The following is a 26,674-nucleotide window of genomic DNA, read 5'->3' as shown; positions in this document are numbered from 1 at the left end:
GGTAAGATAGCACACTAGTTAAAGTGGTCATAACCAGTGTTCTCTCTAAGCTGTGGGGCAGCCCAGCTTCACAGGTGATTAATCACCTCAGCCCAGTCAGAGGCTCAGGGCTACATGCACAGAGCTGACTGGGTGGGGCTGATTAATCACCTGTAAAGCTGTCCTGCCACACAGCTTAGAGGGAACACTGGTCATAACCTCTCACTTCCTTGCACTGTTGCACAGGACAGGCACCGTCTGTCTTTATAATTGGCAGGGATGTTAAATTACTGAGGGGCATCATGGAGTGATTACATAAATCAGATGCAATGGCAGTTTTTAGTGGCATTTTGTAGGGATATGAATGACTAGTCCACATGCTAGTTGCCTCGTTGCTTCCCCCGCTTGCTGCTTCTGTCAGAAAGAGGCAGCAAAGAGGGAGACAGACCCTGGGCTCCACGTGGTGCTGCCACTTTGAAATGCCACGTTCAGCCTGGGGCCAGCTGGGAAGTCCCCCGCTGACCCTGGGCTCCATGCGTTGCTGCTGCTTTGCAACGCCACGGGGAACACAGGGCCAGTGGGGGACTCAAGCAGTCCCTGCTGCACTTTTGCCTTTGAAGTGTAGCAAAAGTCCTGGGGTTGTTGCTACACTTCAAAGGTGGAGGCACCCTTATTGACTAATCAAATAGTCAATGCAAATTGCAGCGACTATTTGATTAGCCAATTAATTGAAATTTTACATCCCTAGCATTTTGATTTCAGGTAATCTATTATTTTTGTAGTTTCACTCATTGGGTTTTGGGGGTTGATTTTTTTAAAACTATTATTGAGAAGTCATCAGCACTTTTCAAAAGTTAAAAATAATCTTCAGTCCTCTAAAGATTTAGGGCTGTGTCACTCCTGTGGAAGAATTTGTAGGAGAGGAAATGCTACATGGGAAACTGCATGCCAAAAATGATGGCATTGCGGATGTATCAGACCGTTAGAGTAGGGGTTAGAACAGAGGTGGGGAACCTAAGGCCTGGAGGCCAGATGCCTTTTTCCTTGATCTGACCCCCCGAGGCTCAGGGCTCCCCCCACAGCATTGGGGAGCCCACGGGGCTGGAGCACACAAAATCTACTAGTCTGGGATTGACTAGGCTCTGGTGTTTGAGGAGAATGTGGAAAATGTCTTTCTCCTTCTCAGCAGGGGGCCACATTAGTGAGAATTTGTTTTTCTGTTTTCTTTTGCTTCTCAGTTGTGTGTAGCCCCCAACTGATTTTTCTGTAGGCCAGCGGCCCCTGCCCAAAAAAGGCTCCCCACAACTGGGTTAGAACATGTCATCACCATCCCACTAGAAGGAGGAGGAGCATCAGTATCCTCAGAGCTGCATTGACATCCTATGGAGGTCCAGAGCTTCTCAAACTTTCTAGACTACTGTAGGTATTCCTTTCAGGAATCTGATTTGTCTTGTGTACCCCAAGTTTCACTTCACTTAAAAATGACTTGCTTAGAAAATCAGACATAAAAAGACAAAAGTGTCACAGCACACTATTACTGAAAAATTGCTTACTTTTTCATTTTTACCATATACAGTAAATTGATTGGAATATTATTATTTTACTTATTTCAGTGTGATACTGTATAATGGTATGTAGAACAGTATAAACAAGTAATGGTCTGTATGAAATTTTGGTTTATATTGCCTTTGCTAGTGCTTTTTATGTAGCCTGTCATAAAACTAGACAAATATGTAGATGAATTGATGTATCCCTGGGAAGTCCTCTGTGTAGTGGGAACCACTGCCCTAGAGCATACAAGCTGAGGAATTGTCTTCCTTCTAGTACAGGGTGTCCTTCCTATATGTCTCCCCGGTATACATCCATTCCACACTAACGTTGTTGAAGCTTGTAGGAACTGATGCATTATAAGTCCTCCCATTCACCACTCTGAAGTTGGGCAAAAAAGCTTCTCCTCCCCTCTCCCCCCCCCCAGTTTGCGCAAATGGAGATCAGCTGCAGGAAAAAAATTCTCTTCATAACTTGTTTTGCTATAAGTCCAAGTTTTTTGGAACATATCTTGGACTTACAGCAAGGACGGCCTGTACTCAGGTACTTTTCTTCTTTGTAGTACAACATTTTCGTTAACTACATGAGTTTTGTTTCCTTATGACTTACTCTCTGTGTTTCCACACAGGGAAGAAAGACTATGGAGTGGTATCCTGTGGAAGTTGAGGTTAATTGTGGTCATTTACTGTGACTTGTCAGGCATCAAAACTAAAGTATAGAACAGGGATCAATATGCTGGATCAATATGCCGACCATTTGGGACTGTCCCGATTTTAAATACTCTTGTCCCGGTGTCCCCATCAAGTAGCGAAATGTTACTTGATGGGGATACTGGCTTGTGGGGAAGAAGTGACTGAGAAATGGCTCCATGCCATTGCTCCTCGCGTGGGCAGCAGCCCCCTCTCCCCACCCCCCGCAGCAGAGTGTGTAGGCAGCTCCATTGGAGCTTTGCCGGCAGGCAGTCAGGCTGGCTTCTGGTGGCACGCATTTTCCAGCCACTCTGCCACCGATTGCCCCACCACTATGTGCTGGCCGGCTCCCTCCCTTCCCCCACGGCACTGCCTCTGTTGCATGAGAGCCCCAGTCCGGCTGCGCTGCCTCCTCCTCCTTCAGGCTGCTTGTTGGTACAGCAGTCGTCTTCACCACTGTTGGAGGGACCAGGTGGGTCCAAGGTAAAACCCAGCGGAGCTGCTCCCGGGCTCCATGACTTGGAGCTTCCGTTTCAGCCCTGGCAGGTGCTGCACAGAGCCCGGCTGGGGTGCTGCGGGTTAAGGCACACTTGGGCTGGGTAGGTGCGCTCCGTGCACTGCTGCTCTCTCACCCCTTCCCACCCTGCTGGGGAAACAGCAGCGAACTGGGTCTGGCAGGGAAGGTCAGGGTTTCTTCACACACACACCCCTCCCCCGCTGTGCTGGGATCCCCGCTGTGTGAAGGAGTGAGGTTTAGCTCCCTCCCTCTTCCTACCAGGCTGGGGGAATGGCAGCATGCAAGGGGATGCGAAGCCAGATAAGTATCCCCTCTCATTCCCAGACCCCCACACTCCAATTCCCCTCACTCACTCCCCTCCCCCACCAAGACTCTGTACCCCCAGCTTGCTCCGATACCCTTCCTTGCTCCTGCCTCCTCCCATCTGGCCAGACACACTGCCCCACACCTCTCCTGGCCAGACACCCTACCCCCAACCTGCCCCTGCACCCTCCATTGCTCTGTACCTCCCCCCTGGCCAGACACCCTACCCCCAACTTGCTCCTGCATCCACCATTGCTCCTTTACTCACCCTCTTGGCCACTTACTGCACCCTACCTTGCTCCTGCTCCTCCTCCAGCCGGATACCCTACTTCTAGCCTGCTTTTGCACCCTACCTCCCACCCAGACCTCGCAACCTCTCCTCCATCCTGCACCCCATCCCTACCCCACTCACTGGCAGACCTATCCCGCACACTGAACCCCTTATTTTTGTCCCCATCCCACAGATTAAGAGGATCCATAAAATCCACTAACCCTGGAAAAGTAAATCTGGTCTATGGGAAGACTTGAACCTCCATCCTCCCTGTCCCGTCCCCTCGTCCTGTGGGGCTAGAGCACCAGAGGAGTGAGGTTTCTCAGTTGGGGGCCATATCAGTGAGAGTTGGGTTATTTTGAGGGGTTTTTTTGCTTCTCATTTGTGTGGCCCCTGACTGAGTTTTCTGTGGGTCAGTGGCCCCCAACCCAAAAAAGGTTCCCCACACCTGCCATAAATAAAGAAAACATTGAAACCTTTTGTGATGGATGTAAATTAATATTTTACTTTATTTAAAAGGAAGTTTGATAAACTAACATGATAAAGTTAAAATGCTTAATCTGTTTAATAATCTAAATTAAACCATTCTCCCCTAGCTGCATCTGGTTCAGAAAATATGGTCACCGTACCCAGCCTGCCCCTATCCCACCTTCCCCTGTTTTCCCCCGGCACACAGATCCTTAAATAGAAGTGCAGAAATTAAATCTTGGCACCCCATTTCTGAAAGGTTGCTGACGCCTGGTATAGAGTGCCTTTATACTAGTTACGGTCCCCTTAATACTGCAGGGCTGCGTCTAGACTGGCATGAATTTCCAAAAATGCTTTTAACGGAAAAAGCATGTATAGATTGGCAGGATGCTTTTCCGCAAAAGCACTTTTTGCGGAAAAGCGTCTGTGGCCAATCTAGATGCGGTTTTCCGCAAAAAAGCCCCAATCGCCATTTTCGCGATCGGGGCTTTTTTGCGGAAAACAGTACCATGCTGTCTACACTGGCCCTTTTGGGCAGAAGTCTTTCGGAAAAAGACTTTTGCCCAAACGGGAACAGCATAGTTTTTCCAGAAAATCACTGACGATCTTACATGAGATCGTCAGTGCTCTTCCGGAAATTCAAGCGGCCAGTGTAGACAGCTGGCAAGTTTTTCCGCAAAATCAGATGATTTTGCGGAAAAACTTGCCAGTCTAGACACAGCCCAATGGTACTGCTGGAGGGGCTTCCATAGGGCCAGTGAAATGCTTCTGTTGTGGTTCCTCTTCCTTCTCTCTAGTAGTTCTGGTCCTATTGTAATGAGGGACCAATGACTTTATCCTATATCTGCCAAGCAGCCATGATAGTGTGTTCTTTAAGTTTTGCTATAGTATCTGACTAACAGGAATTGTCTCCATAGGCATCTTATGTCACAAACTCATGGTGTGTAACACAAATCCAATATATTTACTAATAATTCAGTATATATTGCTGCCAAAAGATTGTACATGGTTCAAGCAAATGCTTATTTTCATACATTAGAATATTTGGAATGTTAAAAATGACCAAAGAGCTGAACAGGTGAGCACTCAAAAATGACATGCTAATAGAAATTCTGGAAGCCATGAGGCACAGGGGTTTTTTTCCACAGTGGAGTGTGAAGGTACATGGCCATGGTTTCCAACCAGTTCTGAACTAGCCACACTCTCCTGGCCAAATGGCCACATGTGGCTAGTGGGTTGGACACCAACGTGAAATTCAATTTGCTACTTTTTCATTTACAGCCATGTTTGGTAACACAGAAAGATATTTCACTGACTTAAAGGCAACAGGCTATGGATTTTTTTAAAATGAGATTTCTCCTCCATTTTTGTCTTTATGATGCATAAAGGAGGTCGGAAGCTTTTTTCCCCTCTCTTATTTTTGTAAACAGTACATATATCAGGTCTGGTCTTCCTTTTTTTTTTCAGGAAGAACTTCTTGAGACTGTCAGAGCTGTATAGCAGGGGTTCCCAAACTTTTTGACATGGGGACCAGTAAATCCATTCACGAACTTTTGGAGGACCAGTAACGTTCATTTGTATGTTCATTAATCAAATGATGAATATTCAGATAAGTTGTTTCTGGTCCTCCCAAAACCCCCAGTGCCAACTTTAGCAAAGCTTTTGATATGGTCACCTGCAATATTCTTGCCAGCAAGTTAAGGAAAATGGATTGGATAAATGGACTGTAAGACAGACAGAAAGCTGGTTAGACCAGGGTTCCCAAACTTTTTACTTTAGTTGGAACCCTTTTTTTTCAGTACTGCTTTTTGCAGCCCAAAAATATAAACACATAAAAAACAAACTGAGAAAATACCAGACATATAACATGTCTGGTATTTTCTCATTAGATAAGTTTTATTATTACTAGATGTATCAGTTTGTAGTTTCGAACTGCCTGGCTGGTAAATGTGCTCAGGCTGCATGAGTGTGTCTACTAGCCAGACAATTCGCAACTACTCGAGGGATGTGTGTGTGGGAGGGGAGGGGAGACAATAGAATTCTGGGCCGGACTAACTTGTGCTTTGTGGTATGCGGGGGGAGGAGGGGAGTAGCGCCCCGAGAGCTACATATGGCCGGGTCAATCCCACTCCCCGCAGGCCGATTCATTCCTCTCCCCTGCTTCCCCCCGCTGCGCATCTGGCCAGCCCCAGTTCCCCCAACCCCTTCCCGGGCAGCCAGTTCTCCCCCGCTTCTCCTCCCAATCTCCCTTGGCCAGCCCTGCTGCCCGCATCCAGCCCTTCTTCCAGCAGCCGCTTCTCTCCCCCCCATCTTCCCCGGCCAGCTCCCTGCCCCCAACCTTGCGCCTCCCGGCAGCCCTGCTTCCACTGGCCCCCCAATCTCACCAGTCCTCCCCGATTCCCCCATCCAGTGCTGCTTCTGGTGGCTGGTTCTCTCCTCCTCCTGGTACCTGCACCTTCCCTTAGCCCTGCACCCTCCTGGTGCCTCCCCCTTCCCTTACTGCCCCTGCCCCCTTTGCCCTCTTTTTCCCTGATACCCACCCCCTCACCACTCTCTGCCCCATTCCTCTCCTGCCGGTCTGTGCCCTCACACATGCCTTGCTCCATCCCCACCTCTCTCATGCCCACCCCTTCTTTCAAGCTTTCTCCCATCGCCTCCCCTCCAGCCCTCAATGCCCTTCCCCTGTCCTTTCCTCTCCCAGCATCACTCTGTCTTCCCTCCCACTGACACCTCCCCTCCTATCCTTTCCCTCGTTGTCTGCACTTGGGCCCCTGGCATTTGTCTCTGCTGTACTCTGTCCCTTGGTGTCTTTCCCTCCTCCCGCCCAAGCCCAAGCCCCTTCCCTTCCCCCCCGCAGCCATCGCCGCTGCCTCCTCTCCTCTGCTCTCCTCCCCTCCCTTCCCCCGCCGCCGCACAAGCCTGTTCCCTGCCTTCCACGTTGCGGGGCCAGAGGCTGTGTTCAGGCCCCGGAGGCCGAATCCGGAGGCAGCCCTGCAATGTGCCTCCGAGGAGTTTTAAAATCCCGGGCTGTGACATCACATCCCGCCCGGGCGTCCTCCCCGTGCACGTGCAATGCAGCGCATGGGCAGTAGCAGCAGGCGAGGAGGAGCCGCGCACGGCAGGGATGGGCCAGGGCCCACTTCAGGCAGAGCTGGGGGAGAGACCCAGCTCCACATATTGATGGAGCAGGGCCCCCGACTCTGTAACTTGCCGGCACTTCCGGGTTCAGAGGTGCGAGGCCCGATTCGACCGAATCGGTCAAATTGGCCTAAGGCCAGCCCTGCTGGCAACCACCAAGCACGCTGAGGCCTGGTATTTTTTTCCCGCGGCCCAGTACCGGGCCGCAGCCCATAGTTTGGGAAACACTGCTGTATAGTATGAATTTTCATACCTTAATTGAAAAGATGAATGTTTACTCTTTAACAAAGACATTTTTTCTCACAAGAGTTTGGATAGTAATGTTAAATGAATGTTAACAAAACTAAGGAGTGAATAAAAATACTTTTCCTTCTCAATTTCTAATCTTTCTGTCTTTTTTAAATACTGTAATTTCACTAGTACTCCAGTTTCCATAAAATCAAAGACATGATCAGAATTGTTAATGTCAAAGAAACAAGCAGGAAAAAGGTATGGCATTTTTTTGTTTTTAGGACAAAATCCTATTAGGACTTTCTTCTCGAGACATCACCTTTAAGACAGTGCTAAGTATGGGTCTGGATGTTACTTTACATTGCCAGTTTGCAGTGGATTCCAAACAGCCATCTGTTGGTAACAATTTTTTGTCACTACCAACCTGGGCTGGACTTGAACTGGTGACCTAGGGGTGAAAGGCTCTGTATCCCATTTAACTATCTCCTGAGCCATGTATAATGCAAGTTGACAAGAATTATTGTTGTGAGAAAAAATAAATGAGGAGTCTGCTCTAAGCAGACTAGACCGGTTGGAGAGTTTTATGGAGGGGTTAAATCTTGGGAGAATGGGGCTTAAGGAAAGGGGTATTGGTGCTCCCACTGTTTAATTACCCACTATGGGTTTATAGCTTTGTAATGAACCTTCCAGATTTTTTTCTTTTAAAGACTAATTTAAAGTGACTTAATCATATCATGCTTTTCATTTAACCATATTATATCTTAACCTGTGGCTACCTATATGAGTCTTTGTATAAAGTTATAGACTTTATACTCCAGCAGGATTTGTTAGAGAAAGAGATACAAAAGCACTGACATTGTTAGTGTACTGTGAAAAGCACTTACTACTGCAGTGACTGCAATAGAATTTCCTGTAAATAAATAAATTGGTTGCTAAGACTGTTGTTAGACTTCATGTAAGTCACTGTAGGAAATATGGACAGGACTATGATCTTGTGGGTAAAGTTTAGTGCTGGGATTTCTGGGTTCTTTTTCTGGCTTTGACATTGACTTTTTGTGTAACTGTGGGAAAGTCACTTAGCCCTTCTGCACCTCAGTTACCCATAATTTGCCATGGAGACAGTGGTTCCTTCTCTCACACAGAGTTGAGATTAATACATTTTACCAAGAGTTTGAGTTCCTCAGTTGAAAGGTGCTGTATATAACTACAGCACAATGGGAACAAATTCCATAATAGCAACTCCTAAAATTTGTGGCAATGTAAATTTATTTTAATCCCCATTTATCCTGTTCCCATGCAAACAAACATAAACAGTTGAAATATATGAAGTGACCGTAAATCCATTGTTGATTATTTTCAGCTGTGACTGTTTTTGAAGGTGGGTTTTTCATTGTGCTCTCTAGGTGGTCCAGCTCCATGCCACTGTTCCCATGACATTCTCCAGGTAGTCCAGCTCAGAATTTCCTTTCCCAGAGAAGGGGAAAGCTGATAGCTGACTACTGTGGTTAATGTCTGTAGTTGAGCCATGTTGTTTTCTAGATCACTCAGCTCATCAGCCTGTGCATGTGGTTCTTTTGTTTGCGAGCTGGACTGAAACTCTGCCTTCTTATCCACTTCTGCCTAGCTCCATGGAGCAATGCAGCAAGCATGCAGTGTAATTCAAGTAATGGTAGGAAAAGCTGGAGAGCAGGAGTCGGATATAGGCAGGTCCTGGCAGTGCAAGGAGAGGGGGGAAAAGCTGCTGAGATTTCTGGTTGCAGCAAAATGGTGATGTCCTTAAATGCTGAGTTGCATGGACTGGTGAGAAAATACCCAAATTCTGGAGAGCATTGAGTTCCTCTTTAGGATGAATGGGGCAGTTCACACATCTCGAAGTTTTAGTTTTAGACACTTTGCAGACTCAGGCAAGCATCCTTACTTTGGTTTGTGCTTGGTTTGTGTTTTCCATGTCATCTCTACAAGAACTTAGAACCATTATTTTTAAAATGAAAGCTGAGAAGCTGGGACACAATTCTATGGCAACGAGTGAATTTCACAACAAATTATGTGTTTGAAAGTCACAGGATCCTCATAGTATGGTATTAATCATTATACTACATAGTCAGTGTTGTTTTAGAAAGACAAACTATAGGACAAACAAAGTAATAACAGATTTCAATAATTTCACATCCAAGGAAAAGGTGATGGCTTAGTGTTGTAAAACAAAGATACCTAGTAAAGTTTTTAAAATTGATAGACTGATAGTTTCTTAAAATAAATTATTCACAGTGGCAAAAGGTTAAAAAAGTAGGTGCGCCTCTTAAAAAAAGATGATAGTGGGAGTGATCAGGAAATAAAAACAGATTATCCTTCCCCTCCCCCCCCGAGAAGTTATAATATACGTAAAAAGAATATGACAATGGAAAGTTGGTCAACAAAGAATACAAATGAGTTTGAGATACCTGTTCCTTTAGAAAGGAAGGGATTTAAGGATCTGGTTAAAGAGGAAAGTTTTGAGCAGGACAAAAGTAGGCAAGTATGTTTAACCAGGTGGTGCTTTGCAGATTTTTTTTTAATTTGAGGTGACTCAGAAGTTCAGTCTCTGTGAAGAAAATAGTTGGAAACAGTTGCTGTCTTGGGAAATTTACAGAAATTTCAATCCCTATTGCATCTATCCTCATGGATTTCTTGAATCCTATTTTTAAAGGAAGTGCTTTAAATCTAAAAGTTTTTAAGCAGTATTGTTGGCTGTAGTGTCCCTCAGTGCCTGATCCATGGATAGACGCTAGTCCCTGAACTCTCTCTAACACAGTTTAGGAAGACAGTAAGAAGCATTGCCTCATATCAGAAAGGTTTAGTAATACTGGTTGGACCTCCTTGGTCTGGCACCCTTGGGACCTGACTGGTACTGGGTGAGGGAATTTGCCGGACGATAGGAGGTCCCCTGACACCAGCCCCTCAGCGCACTGCCTCCTTCCCCACCTGCTGGCTCCTTTGGCCCAGTTGGGCTGCCTGCTGGCCCAACCCCAGTGCTGGCTGTGCTGCCCAATTGGGTTACAGCAGCTCCAACCCCCCTGCTGGGTGGCATGAACCCCCAGCAGCGCTGATTCTACCAGCGTGCTGCAGTCCCGGCCAGCTTCCCCTCCCAGACTGCTATGGCTGCAGCCTCAGCCCTGCTACTGCGGCAGCAGGCAGCCCCAATTACATTACCACCACCGTCCAGCCTGTCCTGCCACCGCCTCCCAGGATAATGTGGCCCCGCCACCCCCTGGGCTGATGCAACCCTGGCCAAGCTTCGCCTCCTAGACTGCTGTTGTCCTGGCCCAGCTGCCACGGCAGCAGGCAGCCCCAATCGCGCTCCACCGCTGCCTGGGCTGCCCTAGCACTGCCGCTTCCAGGGCTGCTGTGGCTCCACTGCTACCAGACTCGCAGGGCTGCACCAGGCTCTCAGCTGCTAGCCCTCCTGTTCCAAGATTCTCTCACCCAGGAACATCCATGGCCATGTTGGACCATGGATATTGCCGGATCAGAGATTCCCAGATTTGGGATTGCAACCTGTACTGGGCTTCAGGGATTCCCTTTATGGTGACTGACTTTTTTTTTTTTTTAAACAAATGTTTGTAGTGTACCTGGGTGATATGGCTTTCTTTCTCTTTTAGCACGGATCATTTTAAAATTCAGCTTATATGAACACATTGAATGTGAAAATCATTTTATGTAAGGCTGTTTTTTCAATTAGTTTTTGTTATTTATATAGCACCAGCAGCAAACTAGTTGTTTTGTAGATTAATATAAGGTGATTTCAAGCTAGTGATAACCATGTGATGTAGAGATCTTAAAATAGCAACTTTCTAGATGAATTTTTTGCTTGGAATTCCTCAGTGACATTTTTATAATCAGGTAGTGGGTTTATGTAGCGGAGTAATGTGGTCAGCAAGGAGACGTACACCTTTTCAAACTTTTTTTAAAATGTGTGCGATGAAGCGTCCGTGTTTTCCAGCCCAAGTGAACATTCCTTCTCTGTTAGGGGTCAATTCAGTATCAGAACAAGATGGGAAACTCAGATGTACGTAACTTTTATTGTTTGTTTTCCCATCATATCTGCTTCCTTACATTATTAGAAGTTTATGTATTTTGGAATTCCTAGTGGGAATCAACTCAATACAACTGATAGATTTCTGTCCTTGGGAAGATTTATAAACTCTCTGCTGTCTTCTGTGATATTTTACATTTGTATATCCCCATAGTTTCAAAACTTGGGAATTAGTAAACTTACTCTTGCAAGTCTTGCTCAGAGAAGGCAGTAAAAAGGAATTCTATATCTTATAAGAGGAATTTTTAAGATGTTCAAAATAGTTGCTTAACTCATTTATATTCAACAAGTAGTCCTTTGGCACCTTAGAGACTAACATATATATATATATACAGGCAGTCCCCGGGTTACGTACAGGATAGGGACTGTAGGTTTGTTCTTAAGTTGAATTTGTATGTAAGTCGGAACTGGCGTCCAGATTCAGCCGCTGTTGAAACTGACCAGCAGCGGCTGAATCGGACACGCCTGGGGCAGAGCAGCTGGGGTGCTGCTGGGTTGGTCCAGTAGCGCCGCACCTCGGCGCTATGGGACCAACCTGGCAGCCCCCCAGCTGCTCTACCCCAGGCGTCGACGAGAAAAGCCTGGTCTGCTGGGGGGAGGGGCGCACTAGCTGCGCCCCTCCCAGCAGACCAGGGAGACGCGGAGCGGCTTTTTTTGCCGCGGAGGACGCGGGCGGCGGGACCACGGCGTGTCTCGGCGGTCCCGCCGCCTGCGTCCTCCGTGGCGAGAAAAGCTGCTCCGCATCTCCCTGGTCTGCTGGGGGGGGGAGGGGGCGCTAGCTCCGCGTCTCCCTGGTCTGCTGGGGGGAAGCGCCCCCCGCGCCGCCAGAGGCGGCGACAGTGGGGGAGGCACCCCACACTAGCGGGGCCCCCCCGCCCCGGTTCGTAAGTAGGGGTCCGACTTAAGTCGGACTGACGTAACCCGGGGACTGCCTCTGTGTGTGTGTGTGTGTGTGTGTGTGTGTGTGTGTATATATATATATATATTATCACAAGCTTTTACGGGCAAAACGCACTTCTTCAGATAATACTATATATATTTTTGTTAGTCTCTAAGGTGTCATAGGACTACTCGTTGTTTTTAAAGTTACAGGCTAACACTCTGAGTCACTTGTACAAACTGAAAGTTATTAATATATTTCATTACATTTGCTGAGAGCTATTAACATTGTTATCAACTGTTCATGACAAAGTTCCTTTGGCCCATTATGCATAAATACTATTTTCTAGATAAAAAATTAAAATAACTCACAACCTGAAATGCCATGCAAACATCTGTAGCTTAAATCCTGACCTGCTGGTGACCTTCAAATTAAGTCTTCAGTCCTTTATCAGAACAGATGTTTAAAAGGCAAGGTCCTCTGTGTGAGAGTATATATGCAGCGAGAGAGTGAGTGCACACATACTCAGGACTTTATATATATAATTAGTAAGCAACTCTAGAATGGGTTGAAAATGGATTATGTTAATTATGATCTCAGAGACGGCAGTGAAAACCTTCCAGATGAACTAACTGTGCTCTGATAAGCTGATTTGTATTATTTAAATAAAAACCTTTTATATGATTTTGATTCTGTTATTTACTTAGTCCTCCTTAAAAGCCTCACCATTTGGCCCTTGTGGACATTGCTATTTTTAAAAAAGCAAAAAAACACACATACACACACAACTCCCCAAACTCTTTTTATTGAAAACATTCCACTTGTTTTATATAAAATAAAGAGAAGGCTCAATAAAGCAAAGGCTCCAAATTTACAATTGAAATCACTTTGTTTGCAGTCTGCTGAAAGCAGTTGTGTTTTTGGAGAGAGAAGAATTTTTCCCATCCTTTGGCTATACTGAGTGCTACTGTCTTTAGTTGAGAAAATTTTTGTTTGTAGAATGAGAATTTACAGCGGAAATATTCAGATGGTTTTTGCTCATGTATTTACAAAAGTTAAAGTGATCTCATCAAGTTGAATCATATTTCTGCTTGACAGTGTTTTACCTACTATTATTTTGACATACACTGAAGATTCTTCTTCGAGTGATGTCCCCGTGGGTGCTCCACTACAGGTGTCGGGCTCGTCCCGGCGCCGCAAACCGGAAACTTCTTCGTAGCAGTAGCCCCCTCCGGAGGACCGCGCGTGCGCAGTGTGTCCCGCGGCGTTCGCGCCTTTTCTGCGTCGCGCGGTCCGACCCGCCAGTTCCTCCTAACCGTCCACGGCCGCAGACGGATCTGGAACACGCTCCTCTCCTGAGGAGGAATCGTTTAGTTAAAAAAATCAGATATATGTTCAGTTGTTTCCCAGTTAGCCCCTTCCCAACGTAGTGTTAGTCAGTGTTATATCGTTAGTTAGTTAGATTGGTTAATTGTTTAAAAAAAAAAAAAAAAAACAACACCCCTGTTACTTCAACCCCCTGTTTTAATCCCGGGGGTTACACCCGCACAGCGAACCATGCCCGGTTCTCCCGGGTTCAAGAAGTGCGCATCATGCGGCGAGGCTATGCCGGTGTCGGATGGCCACTCCCGCTGCATTCGCTGCCTAGGGGAGGGCCATATCCCTCAGAAGTGTGGCCATTGCGCCAAGCTAACGGCGCGCACGAGGCGTGACAGGGAGATGCGCCTTAAAATGCTCCTCTTCAACAAGGCTCTTCAGCCGCCGACGTCAACAGAGCGAGAGACCGAGGGTACGCACAAGACCAAAGAAAAGGCCTCCGCTTCGTCCAGGAGCCTAAGTGCGGCAGACTCGAGAGCCGCGTCGGGCCACCCACAGGCGATGGAAAAGCCTTCCAAAGCCCGTAGCACATCGGCGCCGAGCCCTGCACTCTCTGTGGCATCGGCCCCGCCAACCCGTCCGGAGTCGGCACCATCATCAGCGGCACCGAGCCTCCGAGCGGCACCGCAGCCGGATTCGGTGCGGTCCTCGGCACCGAGGCAATCGGCACCGTCGGCGCATGACCGTGCCCCGACTAAGACGGCACCGGTGGCCGGCCCGGCACCGAAGCCTAAACAGGCACCGAAGCCTAAGCCGCAACAACCTAAGGCACCGGACACGGCACCGAGGAAACACTCGGCACCCAGATCCCATCCAAAGCCTAGCGACGCAGCCACTCCTCATCCTCAGGGCGCGTCGGCACCGCACCGCACCGACCGATCGCTGGAAGTGGAGCAGCCGTCTCAGTCTCCCGTTTCGGCACCGGATCCGACGACCTTACACCCTCAGGTGTCGGGACAAGAAGTGCTTCCGCCTTCCTCGCCTCCTGCGCCTCAATCACCATGCCTTCCAGGGGAAATCTCTGATGGGGCCTCACTTATCTCGATCCCAGATAGCCCGGTCCCCCATACTTCTAGAGCGGTACCGACGAAGGCACAGAGGAAAACACACCACCCTCGTACCCCTTCTCCAGGTTCGGACAGGGCAGCCTTCTCGCCTGGACCTTCGATTTCACCTCAAAGACGGCGGAGCCACTATCACGAGTACTCTCCTGCACGCCGCTACTATAGATCCCCGAGAAGGTCCATCACACCGCCTCACTATCACCGATCATACTACTCCAGATCGCCGTACCGTTACTCGTACCGTTCTCGTTCCCCTCGATCACCTACCCGCTCCCGCTATTATCGTCATAGGAGCACTCTGTCCTATTCTCCACAATACTCTCATAGTGCGTCTCGTCACCGCTCACCGCATTCGGAGCGTTCACGATCAATATCGAGGCGCTCACCCTTGTCTCCGAGCCGACAGCAAATATATTCACCAACGACCCAAGGCTCTATTCCACCGGCTCAACGCCCACCAGCGCCTACGGGAGATGCGTCCACGACTTCGGTCCCACAGGACGATACCACTCAGTCACCAGTGGCGGAACACCAGTCAGTGGCCTCCCCGACAGATGTCGCTTCCTCTTCTCCTGATGATGCGGTGTTTAACGACGAACCCCCTCTAGCAGATGATTATAAGCAGTTCCATGAGCTTTTTACACGGGTAGCGGATTCACAAAACTTACGCACCTCGGGGGCGCCTCCAAAACACCATCCGCTGCTCAGAAATTTACAACATTCTAGTAAATCCAAGCTAGCTCTTCCTTTCGATGCCGCGATATTGGAGGTAGCCAATGACATCTGGCAAACTCCGGCGTCTATGCCTCCTACCAACAAACGCACGGACAGGAAATATTTTATCGACGCCAAGGATGCAGAGTTTCTCTTTACCCATCCTGTTCCGAACTCTATCGTGGTTGACGCAGCACAGCAAAAGGCGAGATCCGCGCAGGCGAGAAATTCTATCGCGGACAAAGAGGCCAAACGCTTGGATTTGCTAGGCAGAAAGGTCTATTCATCTGCTACGGCCACATTGAGGATGGCAAACTACTCTGCCCATCTTGCCAACCACGACTTCGACAACTATTCGAAGTTAGTGCCGCTCATACAGCATCTCCCACATTCCCAAAGGGAGGTACTGAAGGCCATAGTACAAGAGGGGTACACAGTGGCCCGTAATGCGCTCCAGATATCCCTCGATATCGCGGACTCGGCCTCCCGCACTACCGCGACGTCCATCGTCATGCGACGAGACTCTTGGCTCCACCTGGCTTCCGTGCCAAAGGATCTACACCCTAAGGTGGAGGACCTCCCATTTGACCGAGCATCCCTGTTCGCTCAAAACACAGACCAAGTGTTTCACTCAGGAAAAGACTCTAGAAATACGTTAAGAACTCTAGGGATGTACACCCCGCCCTTCAGGCGCAGGAGAGCCTGGCCATATAACAGGCAGAGGCCGCCTCCTTCTTCGGCTTCCTACTATACCAACCAACGATTTAGGCCATACGACCAGCATAGACAGAGGCAGCGCCCCCAACGTCGCCGCCAGCAACCTAACAAGGCCAACAACCAGCAACAATCTAGACAGCAAGTTTGACATACTGATCGAGAGTCTGCGAGCCATCCCTCAGCTAGAACCCAACGCGAGAGTAACCAAACTCTTCAACCGCCGTCTGTATCCATACTCCCTTCGTTGGTTTGCCATCACCACAGACCGCTGGGTCAGGGAGATTGTAACCTCAGGACTCACCATTCCGTTCTCCACCTTGCCTCCCACCAACCCTCCCTCCCCACCCCTTTTCAGGGACCCCTCCCACGAAAATCTGTTACGACAGGAAGTAGTACACCTACTTACCATAGGTGCAGTGGAAATAGTTCCTCCCGAATTCCATCGCAGGGGGTTCTATTCCCGATACTTCCTCACAGAGAAAAAGTCGGGGGGATGGAGGCCGATACTAGACCTTCGCGGTCTCAACCGCTACCTGCGAAGATACAGATTCAAGATGGTTACTCTGGGTTCCATCATTCCAACACTACAAAAGGGGGATTGGTTCGCGTCTCTCGACCTGCAGGACGCATACTTCCACATTCCTATCCATCCAGCTCACAGGAGGTTTCTGCGATTCACCCTCGGAGACGACCACTACCAATATGCGGTACTTCCCTTCGGCCTATCCGCAGCTCCGAGAGTATTTTCAAAGACCATGGCAGTCATAGCGGCATACCTCCGTCGAGCGGGGATCACCATCTTCCCTTATCTCGACGACTACCTCCTCTCAGCACCTTCGAGAGAACAAGCCGAGATGGCAGTTGCCACTACAAAAGGCATCTTCGAGACCCTTGGCCTAATTATCAATCTGCCAAAATCTACTCTAACTCCGGCCCAGTCCATCGTGTTCATTGGGGCCAGACTAGACTCTACCACTGCTATGGCGTATCTGCCTACGGACAGAGCCGACACCATTCGAGACCTATCGAACGTCTTGCTCACAGCCCCGAAGGTCTCTTACCTTACCTGCCTGAAACTACTGGGCCACATGGCCTCTACCACATACGTCATAGCCCATGCTCGCCTCCGCATGCGATGTCTGCAACATTGGCTCCTCATAGCCTACAAACCGGGCATTACCAATATCAACACTTTCATAACCATCCCTGCCCGAGTCAGGAAATCGCTCGTTTGGTGGACTCTACCTGCCAATACTCTAGCAGGCGTTCCATTCCGGATCCAGCCCCCATCCATTCAATTGACCACGGACGCGTCGCTAATAGGCTGGGGGGCGCACATGTTGCACTACCGGATTCAGGGACTGTGGTCCCATCAGGAATCCCTACTCCATATAAACTTCCTGGAGCTCAGGGCAGTCTTCAACGCATGCCGCCACTTTGTCCAACATATACAGGGGACCACCATACAAGTCCTTACCGACAACATATGCACGGTTTACTACATCAACCGGCAAGGCGGGGCCCGGTCCAGGACTTTGTGTGCGGAAGCAGTGCGCCTGTGGAACTGGGCGATCCGCCACAGGATCGCGCTCGTAGCTTCCTATCTCCCCGGCAAAACCAATATAATTGCGGACACGCTCAGCAGATCATTCCACTCCCAACACGAATGGGAGCTCCTTCACTCTGTAGCCCTCGATCTGTTTCGGGCATGGGGTTACCCAGAGATCGACCTCTTTGCCACTCGCGACAACAGGAAGTGCCGCTCTTACTGTTCGAGAGCGGGGATAGACAACCAATCCTTGGGGGATGCCTTCCTTCTCAATTGGGGAGCGTACCATCTCCTCTACGCTTTTCCCCCAATCCCGCTGATACCGCGGGTAATACAGAAAATACTGTCAGACTCGGCGACAGTAATCCTCGTGGCTCCCTTCTGGCCGCGCCAGACTTGGCTCACGCAACTCATGCAGATGTCGGTGTCCAGACCTCAACGTCTTCCAAGGATCAACAACTTGATCTCACAACAAAATGGCAACTTTCTCCACCCGGATGTCGACCGCTTGCACCTGACAGCTTGGCTCCTAACTGGCTCCAGGGCCTAGAGTTAACCTGCTCCCAAGCAGTCATGGATGTACTCGTGCAAAGCAGACGACACAGCACCCAACGATCGTACATCTATAAGTGGCGTCGCTTCTCAGCCTGGTGCCGGCCACAAGCCATTAACCCCCTAAATGTGCAGATCCAGCGTATTCTGGACTACGTCCTGCATTTACACTCCCAAGGATTGGCCGCTGCTTCGCTAAAAGTACACTTGGCAGCTATTTCGGCTTTTCACGCTCCCATAGAGAGCTTTTCCGTTTTCTCTCATCCACTTACGAAGAAATTTCTCAAGGGAATTTCCAATATTTGTCCACCACACAAGCCTATCCCGCAGCCATGGGACCTTGGCCTTGTACTGGACACCCTTACCCGCCCACCATTTGAACCACTTGCGACTTGTGAGTTACAAATTCTCACAATAAAGGTTACCTTTCTCCTGGCAATAGCCTCAGCTCGGCGAGTTTCAGAGCTTGCAGCACTCTCAGCGGACCCGCCATACACGATGTTCACTCAGCAGGGAGTCTCACTGAGATGTCACCCATCCTTCTTGCCAAAAGTCAACTCGTCCTTTCATGTCAATGAACCTATAATCTTCCCTACTTTCTACCCCAAACCGCATGCTACACCGGAGGAAGCCCGCTGGCACACTCTGGACATTAGAAGGGCATTGGCATTTTACCTTGACAGAACACGTCCATTCCGGAAGTCTCCGCGTTTGCTATTATCACTCGCTGATCGCTCTAAAGGTCATCAGCTGTCGTCCCAACGTATTTCCAAACATATAGTTAACTGCATCACCCGTTGCTACACTCTCAGGGGGAAATCTCTGCCCTGTTCGCTAACAGCGCATTCAACCAGAAGTATGGCTGCCTCCACGGCTTTTATGAAAAATGTATCTCTTACAGACATATGCAGGGCAGCGACATGGTCGTCCGCATCCACCTTCGCTAGACACTATGCCCTTGACCGTCTCAAGGTCGCCGACACAGCAGTCGCTCAAGCAGTCCTTTCGTCCGTGCACAAGTAAATCCGAAGCACAATCAGTGCGAGGGTGACTGCTTCATACTCACCTGTAGTGGAGCACCCACGGGGACATCACTCGAAGAAGAAGAAAAGGTTACTCACCTTGTGCAGTAACTTCTGTTCTTCGAGATGTGTGTCCCCGTGGGTGCTCCACGACCCGCCCTCCTCCCTGCTTCGGAGATCTCTCTTGTATCTTGCAGATGTTCCGGCTAGGAGGAACTGGCGGGTCGGACCGCGCGACGCAGAAAAGGCGCGAACGCCGCGGGACACACTGCGCACGCGCGGTCCTCCGGAGGGGGCTACTGCTACGAAGAAGTTTCCGGTTTGCGGCGCCGGGACGAGCCCGACACCTGTAGTGGAGCACCCACGGGGACACACATCTCGAAGAACAGAAGTTACTGCACAAGGTGAGTAACCTTTTCTTACTATAATTGAAAGTGATTTTTTTCTAGTTTTATTTTGTAAATTTGAAAGAACTTTGTGTATATTGAATATATTGTGTACATTAGTATATATATTTCCCCCATGTAGTCAGTCAATCAATTCCCTTATTGGTTGTGTGGGTTTTATAAGGAGAAGGATGAGCCAGAAAAATGTAAAATTGAACCAAAGGTACTATCTTGCATTTTTAGAAAGGAAAAGATTACATTTGGAAAACATATTAACTAAGCGTGACCTAAACTTGACCCCTTTTCCTAGTTAATAAGGTCTTGAGTAGAAGGTTTCTGTACCACCTACTCTTGAATTATGAAAGTTAGGATACAGCCCAAAATAAATATTTTTTAAAATTTATTTTTAAGTGGCTTAAATACCATTATAAGGTCATTAAGGCTAACTGGCTCTCCCCCAAATCCTTTAAGGTCCACTTACATGAAGAAAGAGAAATAAAAATCCTAATTTTGTCTCTTAAAATTTGACATGTTAAAGGAATACAGATAGCTTAAAATTCACATTATTTTCTTTTTTTGTTACAAATCATATCATATCTAAACTCAGATCTTGCGAACATGCACACTTTATTCATGTGAGTATTTTTTTATGTTAGTGTGGTGGATTATTCACATACATAAGGATAGAATTGTCTGCAGGGAGAGAGGCCATATATAACTTTAATCAAAAGAGTAGAGAAAAATGTATTAATCAGTTTATTTTGTGCACTGTCACTTTGAGCATAGAAAGTTTCACTGTATTTCCTATAGTCAATCATTTTTTATTATTGTTCATGTGGGGACTTAGCAGCAACTGAAATTAGTATTAAATCCATTTTTAAATGTATTACATTTCAGTGTTTCTCTTTAAATTCAATTATCCTTACATGAGGTTTCACGACATATTTAACTATTAATGTACTGTAAAACATCTTACTTGCTTCCTGTAAAACATCTTCAACAAATCTTTCCTCTTAATAGCTAAGATAAATTGTGAAGTGTTTTTTCTTCTCTTCATGCCATGAATGTTTTCCAAGCCTCCGCTAACATCAATAGTTTATTTTAAAGTGTATAGGTTGGACCTCCCTGGTCTGGCACCCTCGAGATTGACTGGTCCCAGATGAGGGATATTGCTGGACCAGGGATGGTCATTTCTGGGCCACCTCCTGTCACGAGTCCTCCCACCCCCGAGCCATGGTCTTGCTACCAGCCTCCCAGCCAACTTCTCCCTGCTGCCGGCCCCTCAGTGCAGAGCTCCCGGCCCAGCCCTGCACTGTGTCAGCCCCGCTACTGCAAGCACAGTTCTGCTGCCGGGCTCCCAGCCTCGCAGGGTAGTCCCCCTGCTGGAGTCCAGTTGTGCCACCAGGCAGCAGCCCTACTTGGATTTCAGCCTTGTTGTGCAGGCTCACTGCTTCCCAGCCTCACCTGGCAGCTCTGCAGGGTAGCAGCAGGATTGCTGGGCTCTTTGCTGTGCCACTTAGCAGCCCCACTCCTGGCTCCGTGGCCCCATGCCTCCCAGTCCCGCCGTGCAGCTGAGCCACTGGTGGGTAGTGGAGATGCAGGATTCCTGGTTGTACTGCCGGGTGGCCCCACTTCCAGGTTCCTGGCCCCACCGCCAGGCAACCCCACTGCCTCCCAGTCTCACTGGGCAGTTTTGCTGGCAGCCCTGCACCCTCCCTCTGCAGTGTTGCCACCGGGCCGCAGTCCTGTTGCTGAGCTCCCAGTTTTGCTGCCACAGGGTAGCCCTGCTACTGGGCTCCAGCCCTGCTGCGGGGCTCCCAGCCACCAGCCCTCCATGGGACACTCTGGTCCTGGAACATCTTCTGGATCAGGGATGTTGCCGGACCAGAGAGTCCCAGTTAAGAGAGGTTCAACCTGTAGTACTGTCAAAGCTTAAGCAAATTCATTGCTTGCAACAAAAAGGTGCACCGTTAAAGAGATTATTCATAGAGGAAAAAGGTGGTGTATAAATATATTTATTTCTTTAAGAAGAAGGATACGTTTGGGGCAATCCTTTCTTTTGTGATTTTTAAAAAAATGTATGGAGATGGTACCCCAAGCACTGGATGCGTGCTCACCATTGTATTTTAAAAAATTGAAGAAATTAATAAAAATATGGTTAGTAGTGCTGAGACAATAAATTAAGCTAAATAAACAGCTAACTAAATTTCCTTATAATATTAAGGTCTTCAGGCATTTGTAGGTAACATAAAAGGTCAGTTTGAGCAGAACAGTTTGAATAGGTGGAGCCTAATTTTGTATTTAAGAGTACTTTTAACTCTTTTGAAAAATGACTATTTCAAATTGACAGGGCCACATTGGCTAACTTTTTGTAACTAAAAACTTAGAAAAGCTTGTCTTGTTAGCTCATCTCTTTCACCAGCTCATCTCTTTCACCAGCATAAGTTGAGCCAATAAAATATATTAACTCACTCACCTTGATTTTATAACTAACCTAACATTTTTCTAAGACTGACCTTTTTAATGTAACTCTTTTGTAAGTACTGTATAAAATACTTTAATCATATACTGTATATGAATAATATATGTGATTCTGATGGATTATAGAAGCAAAAATAACAAAGAACGCTTCCTTAAAAATTAAAATGATGTCTTCATAATCTGTTTTTTAAACTCTTTACAGATATTATTCTGCATTAAAAACAATGGAACAGTTAGAAAATATGTACTTTCCTAGAGTTAGCCAATATCGTTTTTGCCAGATAATGATAGAAAACCTTCCAAAACTGCGTAAAGAAATTAAAGAAATTTCCATGTCAGATCTCAAGGATTTCTTAGAGAGTATTCGAAAACATTCTGACAAAATAGGTGAAACAGCTATGAAACAGGTGAGTTACATGAAATATTTTTTTTATTGGGAAAAATTATTGAATTGTTAGACATAACATCAATGTATTAACCTTCATTTTTTATAGATACATAAAAATATGCTTTTTCCCCTTGTGCTCCTCTTTCCATTTTTTTCAGTTTTTCTCTTTACAAAAAAAAATTTAAGCACATTTATTTAAAGAAGCTCAAAATTCAGGATATGGTATGTACAATGATGAGCAAATGTATTCCTTTATAAACACAAAATTCTAATCTCAGAATTTATAATTGCAACATAAAGTGTGAATTTTATAGCTAGTGAGTCTCTTTCACCCTATAATATTTTAACAAAGTAGGAGTCTATTGCTGTTTAAGTAATAAACTTGTTTAAAAGTGACTGAGGTCCTACTCCTGTGAACCACTTAAACCTTGCCTATCCTAAGAAGAATGAGATACATTTTTTCAATTGAAATAGCTAACTTGATTAAGTTAGCTTGACTTGAAACATCTTTTAACACCTATAATATGTCTACATTTCTTGACATACATTCATGTAGTCATGAAGCCATAGCCCATAGGCAACTCCTACTACAGAATGCTACAAGACCTCTCCTCAGTAGCACAGATGACCTTGATCACTCAAGCTCATCCTCTGTTCCATGTAGTGGCTTTCCATAGAACACTGAATCAAGTGTAAGATCTCAGTTCTTATTTCCAAGTTTCTCAGTGGCCTGGTCCCAAAAGATTTAAAAAATTGCTTAAAGCTCAGGGATGAAGTCTGTGATCAACAACTGTTCAAACTTTGGCTCAACAATGCTTTCTTCCACTAGGGAAAGGTCATGTATGCAGAAGAAAGATTTCTTGCAGGCTGCTCTGAAACTGTGGACCTTCACAAAACTTCTGCTCCAAGTGCAAAGCACATTTCTTTGCCTTCTCTAGCACAAATCAGCTTGTCCATTAAAAAAACCATCCCCACAGGAATAATTAAAAAACCTTACTAAAACAAACATTTTTACTGCACATGTGTTTTTCCCCTGACAGAAGGATGAGAAAGAACTAATCACAGTTGACAGATGTTAGTCATGTTGTTCGGTGTACTACAAGACTCCCCAGTCTGCACTATGGGTTTATTTTGAAATAACCTCGAAATATTTGGTCGAATTTATAAGCAGAGCCTCCACACTACCAAGCCCAATATTTCAAAATAGGGGTTGCTTATTTTGAAATCTGTACTCCTGTTTTTCTCGGGGAATAATTATTATTTGAAAAAGTTATTTCAAAATAGTGTTAATGTGGACACTCTGGTGCCACTATTTAGAAATAATTACTCCTCAGAGTAATTCAGACTAATTACTCTCCAGTGCTTCCTAGGGCTCTAAGTTGAGATAGCGCATCAATATTAATGGAGCCTGCCTCGGAATAATTTGGAGACTTCCCCATAGTGGGGACGCGCTATTTCAATTTTGTAAAATTAGGAGTTATTAAATCAAAATTAGTTATTTCAAAATAATTTCCTAGTGTAGATCTGCCCGAAGGTACTCAGATGTTATGGTGATGAGAGCAGAATCTCTACACAGCATGATTAACCTGGGTTGGTGGGCTCTGAGCTTGTGGATTGTGTTTCCAAACCCACACTTCAGTGTCTGTGCTGCATCCTAAAACTGGATTTATACTTACTGGACCTGGGTCTTATCACTGTGCTACTATATCCATACTGCACTACGCAGATCTTCTGATATAGGTCTGTGGCTTGAGCTATGGTCATACAGCTGAACAGCAATGCTTGGCCTCAACTCTCAGTTGAACTCGGGCTCAAACCTACTCTCCTGGATGGGACCAAGGAGCCAGGTCCTGAGTGATTGCCAACCAGAGTCAGACAGATTTATAGGTGGACAATAGGGGACTTTGGGCTCAAACTTGATGAGTGGGCCTAGGTTTAAAATGCAGTGTAGAGCAGAACAGACTTTTTGACCTCATGTCAATTGATTACCAGTTAACATGTTTGTAAAGCTAGTATGAACATTCCCCAAATATCTGTTAAGATTATCAGAATTTGTTTTTTATGCTAGACTGGGTCAACATACATTAAAACCACAACTGCCTTTTTTTAGTACAGTTTTAACACATTTAAAATACACCTTTACTGTAGACTCTGTTTAACATCTGTATAAGTATTTTTGCTAGTCAAACATAACCAGTAGATGCACGTATGTAGTATTAAACTGTGGCTACACTAGGGATTTGTCTTTACTTAGGGAATAAATGTTTTCTTAAGTTAACAAATTCAAGATAAAATCATTTTAGTTTTTCACACAAGTTAACAGATCAAGTTAAAGACTAGGCTCACAAATTTACATATACATATAAAAATTCATAATGTGTGGTGAGTTTCATACTGTACATAATAGATTTTAAAGCCCTATAAATCAGTCTGTCTGTGTACTGAAAGAAAGAATAAATCTCATTTGCGGTACATATGAGAAGTTCCTAGTTGTCATTCCAAAGGGAAATTTTGTAACAAAAAACTTTTGTGAAAAATTGCCCTGTTTTTAGGCAAAATATGGACAAGATTTATTTTCTTGCTTACTGATTCTCTATTGAAAGCCAGATTTCTTTTTGTATTTAAAATAGCAGTGAACAAAGAACAATAGGTTTGAAGGCCCAGTTTAAACAAACATTCACAATTTCATATTCTTACTGAAAGCTTATATGAATGTTTGAGGCTATAGCTCCCAGAACCTAAAATTCATTCTTCATATACCATGATTCAGTTTGTTTACTACACATTCTGCCTACATTGTCTTTTTGCGTGAAAAGGGAGATGAAAACCAAGGAACCTTTTACTATCTCCTATGAGCATCTTGCCTCTTAAGGAGGAGACTGGGACCTACTATTCACCTCCGGCAGTGGAGACCTTGCTGTTTGCTGAACCCACTGGTTACTATCTTCCTTTTCAGAGGGAGGCCCAAGCTTATATTATCCTGACCCATCAGTTTTCCTTCCTTTTATTTCCCTCAAAATTCCGCTCTTTGCTTCTCTTATCAAGATGTGGCAGAACTTCCAAGTCCTCCACTGTGATACTGCTGGTTCATTTCCTAATCACTTTGAAATGTAAAAGGAACTTGTGAGGTTTGTAGCCCTGAGTGAGGTGCAATATTACTATTTCTTAGAGTAGATAAGATCCTTTCCTCCTTTTTAATATTACTGTTTTTTATGGAAATGGAAGGAGAATTGTTGCACTTTGACATTCCTAGTTTCTTTGACATTTTAACACAGTGGCTACGTCTACATTGGTATCCCTTTCTGGAAAAGGGATGCTAATGTGACGAGTCGGAATTGCAAATCCACGGGGGATTTAAATATCCCCCGCGGCATTTGCATTTACATGGCTGTCGCTTTTTTCTGGCTTGGGGATAAGCCGGAGAAAAGCGCCAGTCTAGACGCCATTCTCCGGAAAATAAGTCCTTTTCCGGAAGATTTCTTATTCCTACTTGAAAGGTTTGAAAGTAGGAATAAGAAATCCTCCGGAAAAGGGCTTATTTTCCGGAGAATGGCGTCTAGACTGGCGCTTTTCTCCGGCTTATCCCCAAGCCGGAAAAAAGCGGCAGCCATGTAAATGCAAATGCCGCGGGGGATATTTAAATCCCCCGCGGATTTGCAATTCCGAAGTGTCTAATCTGCATCCCTTTTCTGGAAAAGGGGTGCAGTGTAGACACAGCCAGTAAGTTTAATGAAACACAAGGAATGGGATTATGGTATCTTTTTGCACCAGAGCAGGCAGATCCATTATCTGGTCTGATAATTATTAAGACCTAAAGGTAGTTTTGGGGGCGGTAGGGAAGATGACTGCCCTCAGGTACCACCAATGCAAGAAAGAGAGAGCAGATTTCTGGCATCTCGTTTAGGAGAGAGACTATAAGAGTCTGGGAGTGAACTCTTAATCAAAGTGGTAGCAATGGTTTGGTGTGTGATGTGGTGGTTGAAATAGGTAGGTTAACAACTTACCTATTTCAACTACCACATCACACACCAAACCACTGCTACTACTTTGCTCAAGTGGCAGATAATTTTAGTTGTTAACCAAACCTTTATGATCTTCCCAAGTTCAGTTTGCACTGGTTATTTTTTCAAACTAGTTTTCCCTTCTATAATTTAAGCTGCTTAATTCTGTTTTAGTATACAGGGCATTCTGTGTTGACTTTCAAAAGACATTTCTGTGTAAATGTAGCTATGGTGTCATAGACGAAATATGTTTACAAGATTGTACTGAGTCACATTTTCATATTACTTGTAACAGTAGAAAGAATAGCTATATAAAATAAGTTCTAG

General features: G+C 46.1%; 1 protein-coding gene across 7 annotated transcripts in view; it reads left to right on the top strand.

The window, feature by feature from the left end:
- Positions 1-26,674, top strand: part of EXOC6 (exocyst complex component 6) — a 219,444-nt gene that overhangs the window by 52,349 nt on the left and 140,421 nt on the right. For all 7 annotated transcript variants that reach the window (XM_025179786.3, XM_006113178.5, XM_089780169.1 and 4 more), the window contains one exon: positions 22,161-22,365. In XM_025179786.3, the coding sequence (XP_025035571.1) occupies positions 22,161-22,365 (205 nt within the window). The remainder of the gene's footprint in view (positions 1-22,160; positions 22,366-26,674) is intronic.

Source organism: Pelodiscus sinensis, chromosome 8 (genome assembly GCF_052426305.1).
Source record: "Pelodiscus sinensis isolate ZL-2025 chromosome 8, ASM5242630v1, whole genome shotgun sequence".
Classification (NCBI taxonomy): Eukaryota; Metazoa; Chordata; order Testudines; family Trionychidae; genus Pelodiscus; species Pelodiscus sinensis.
The sequence above is the reverse complement of the archived record's forward strand: the minus strand, read 5'-3'. Positions and strand labels throughout refer to the sequence as shown.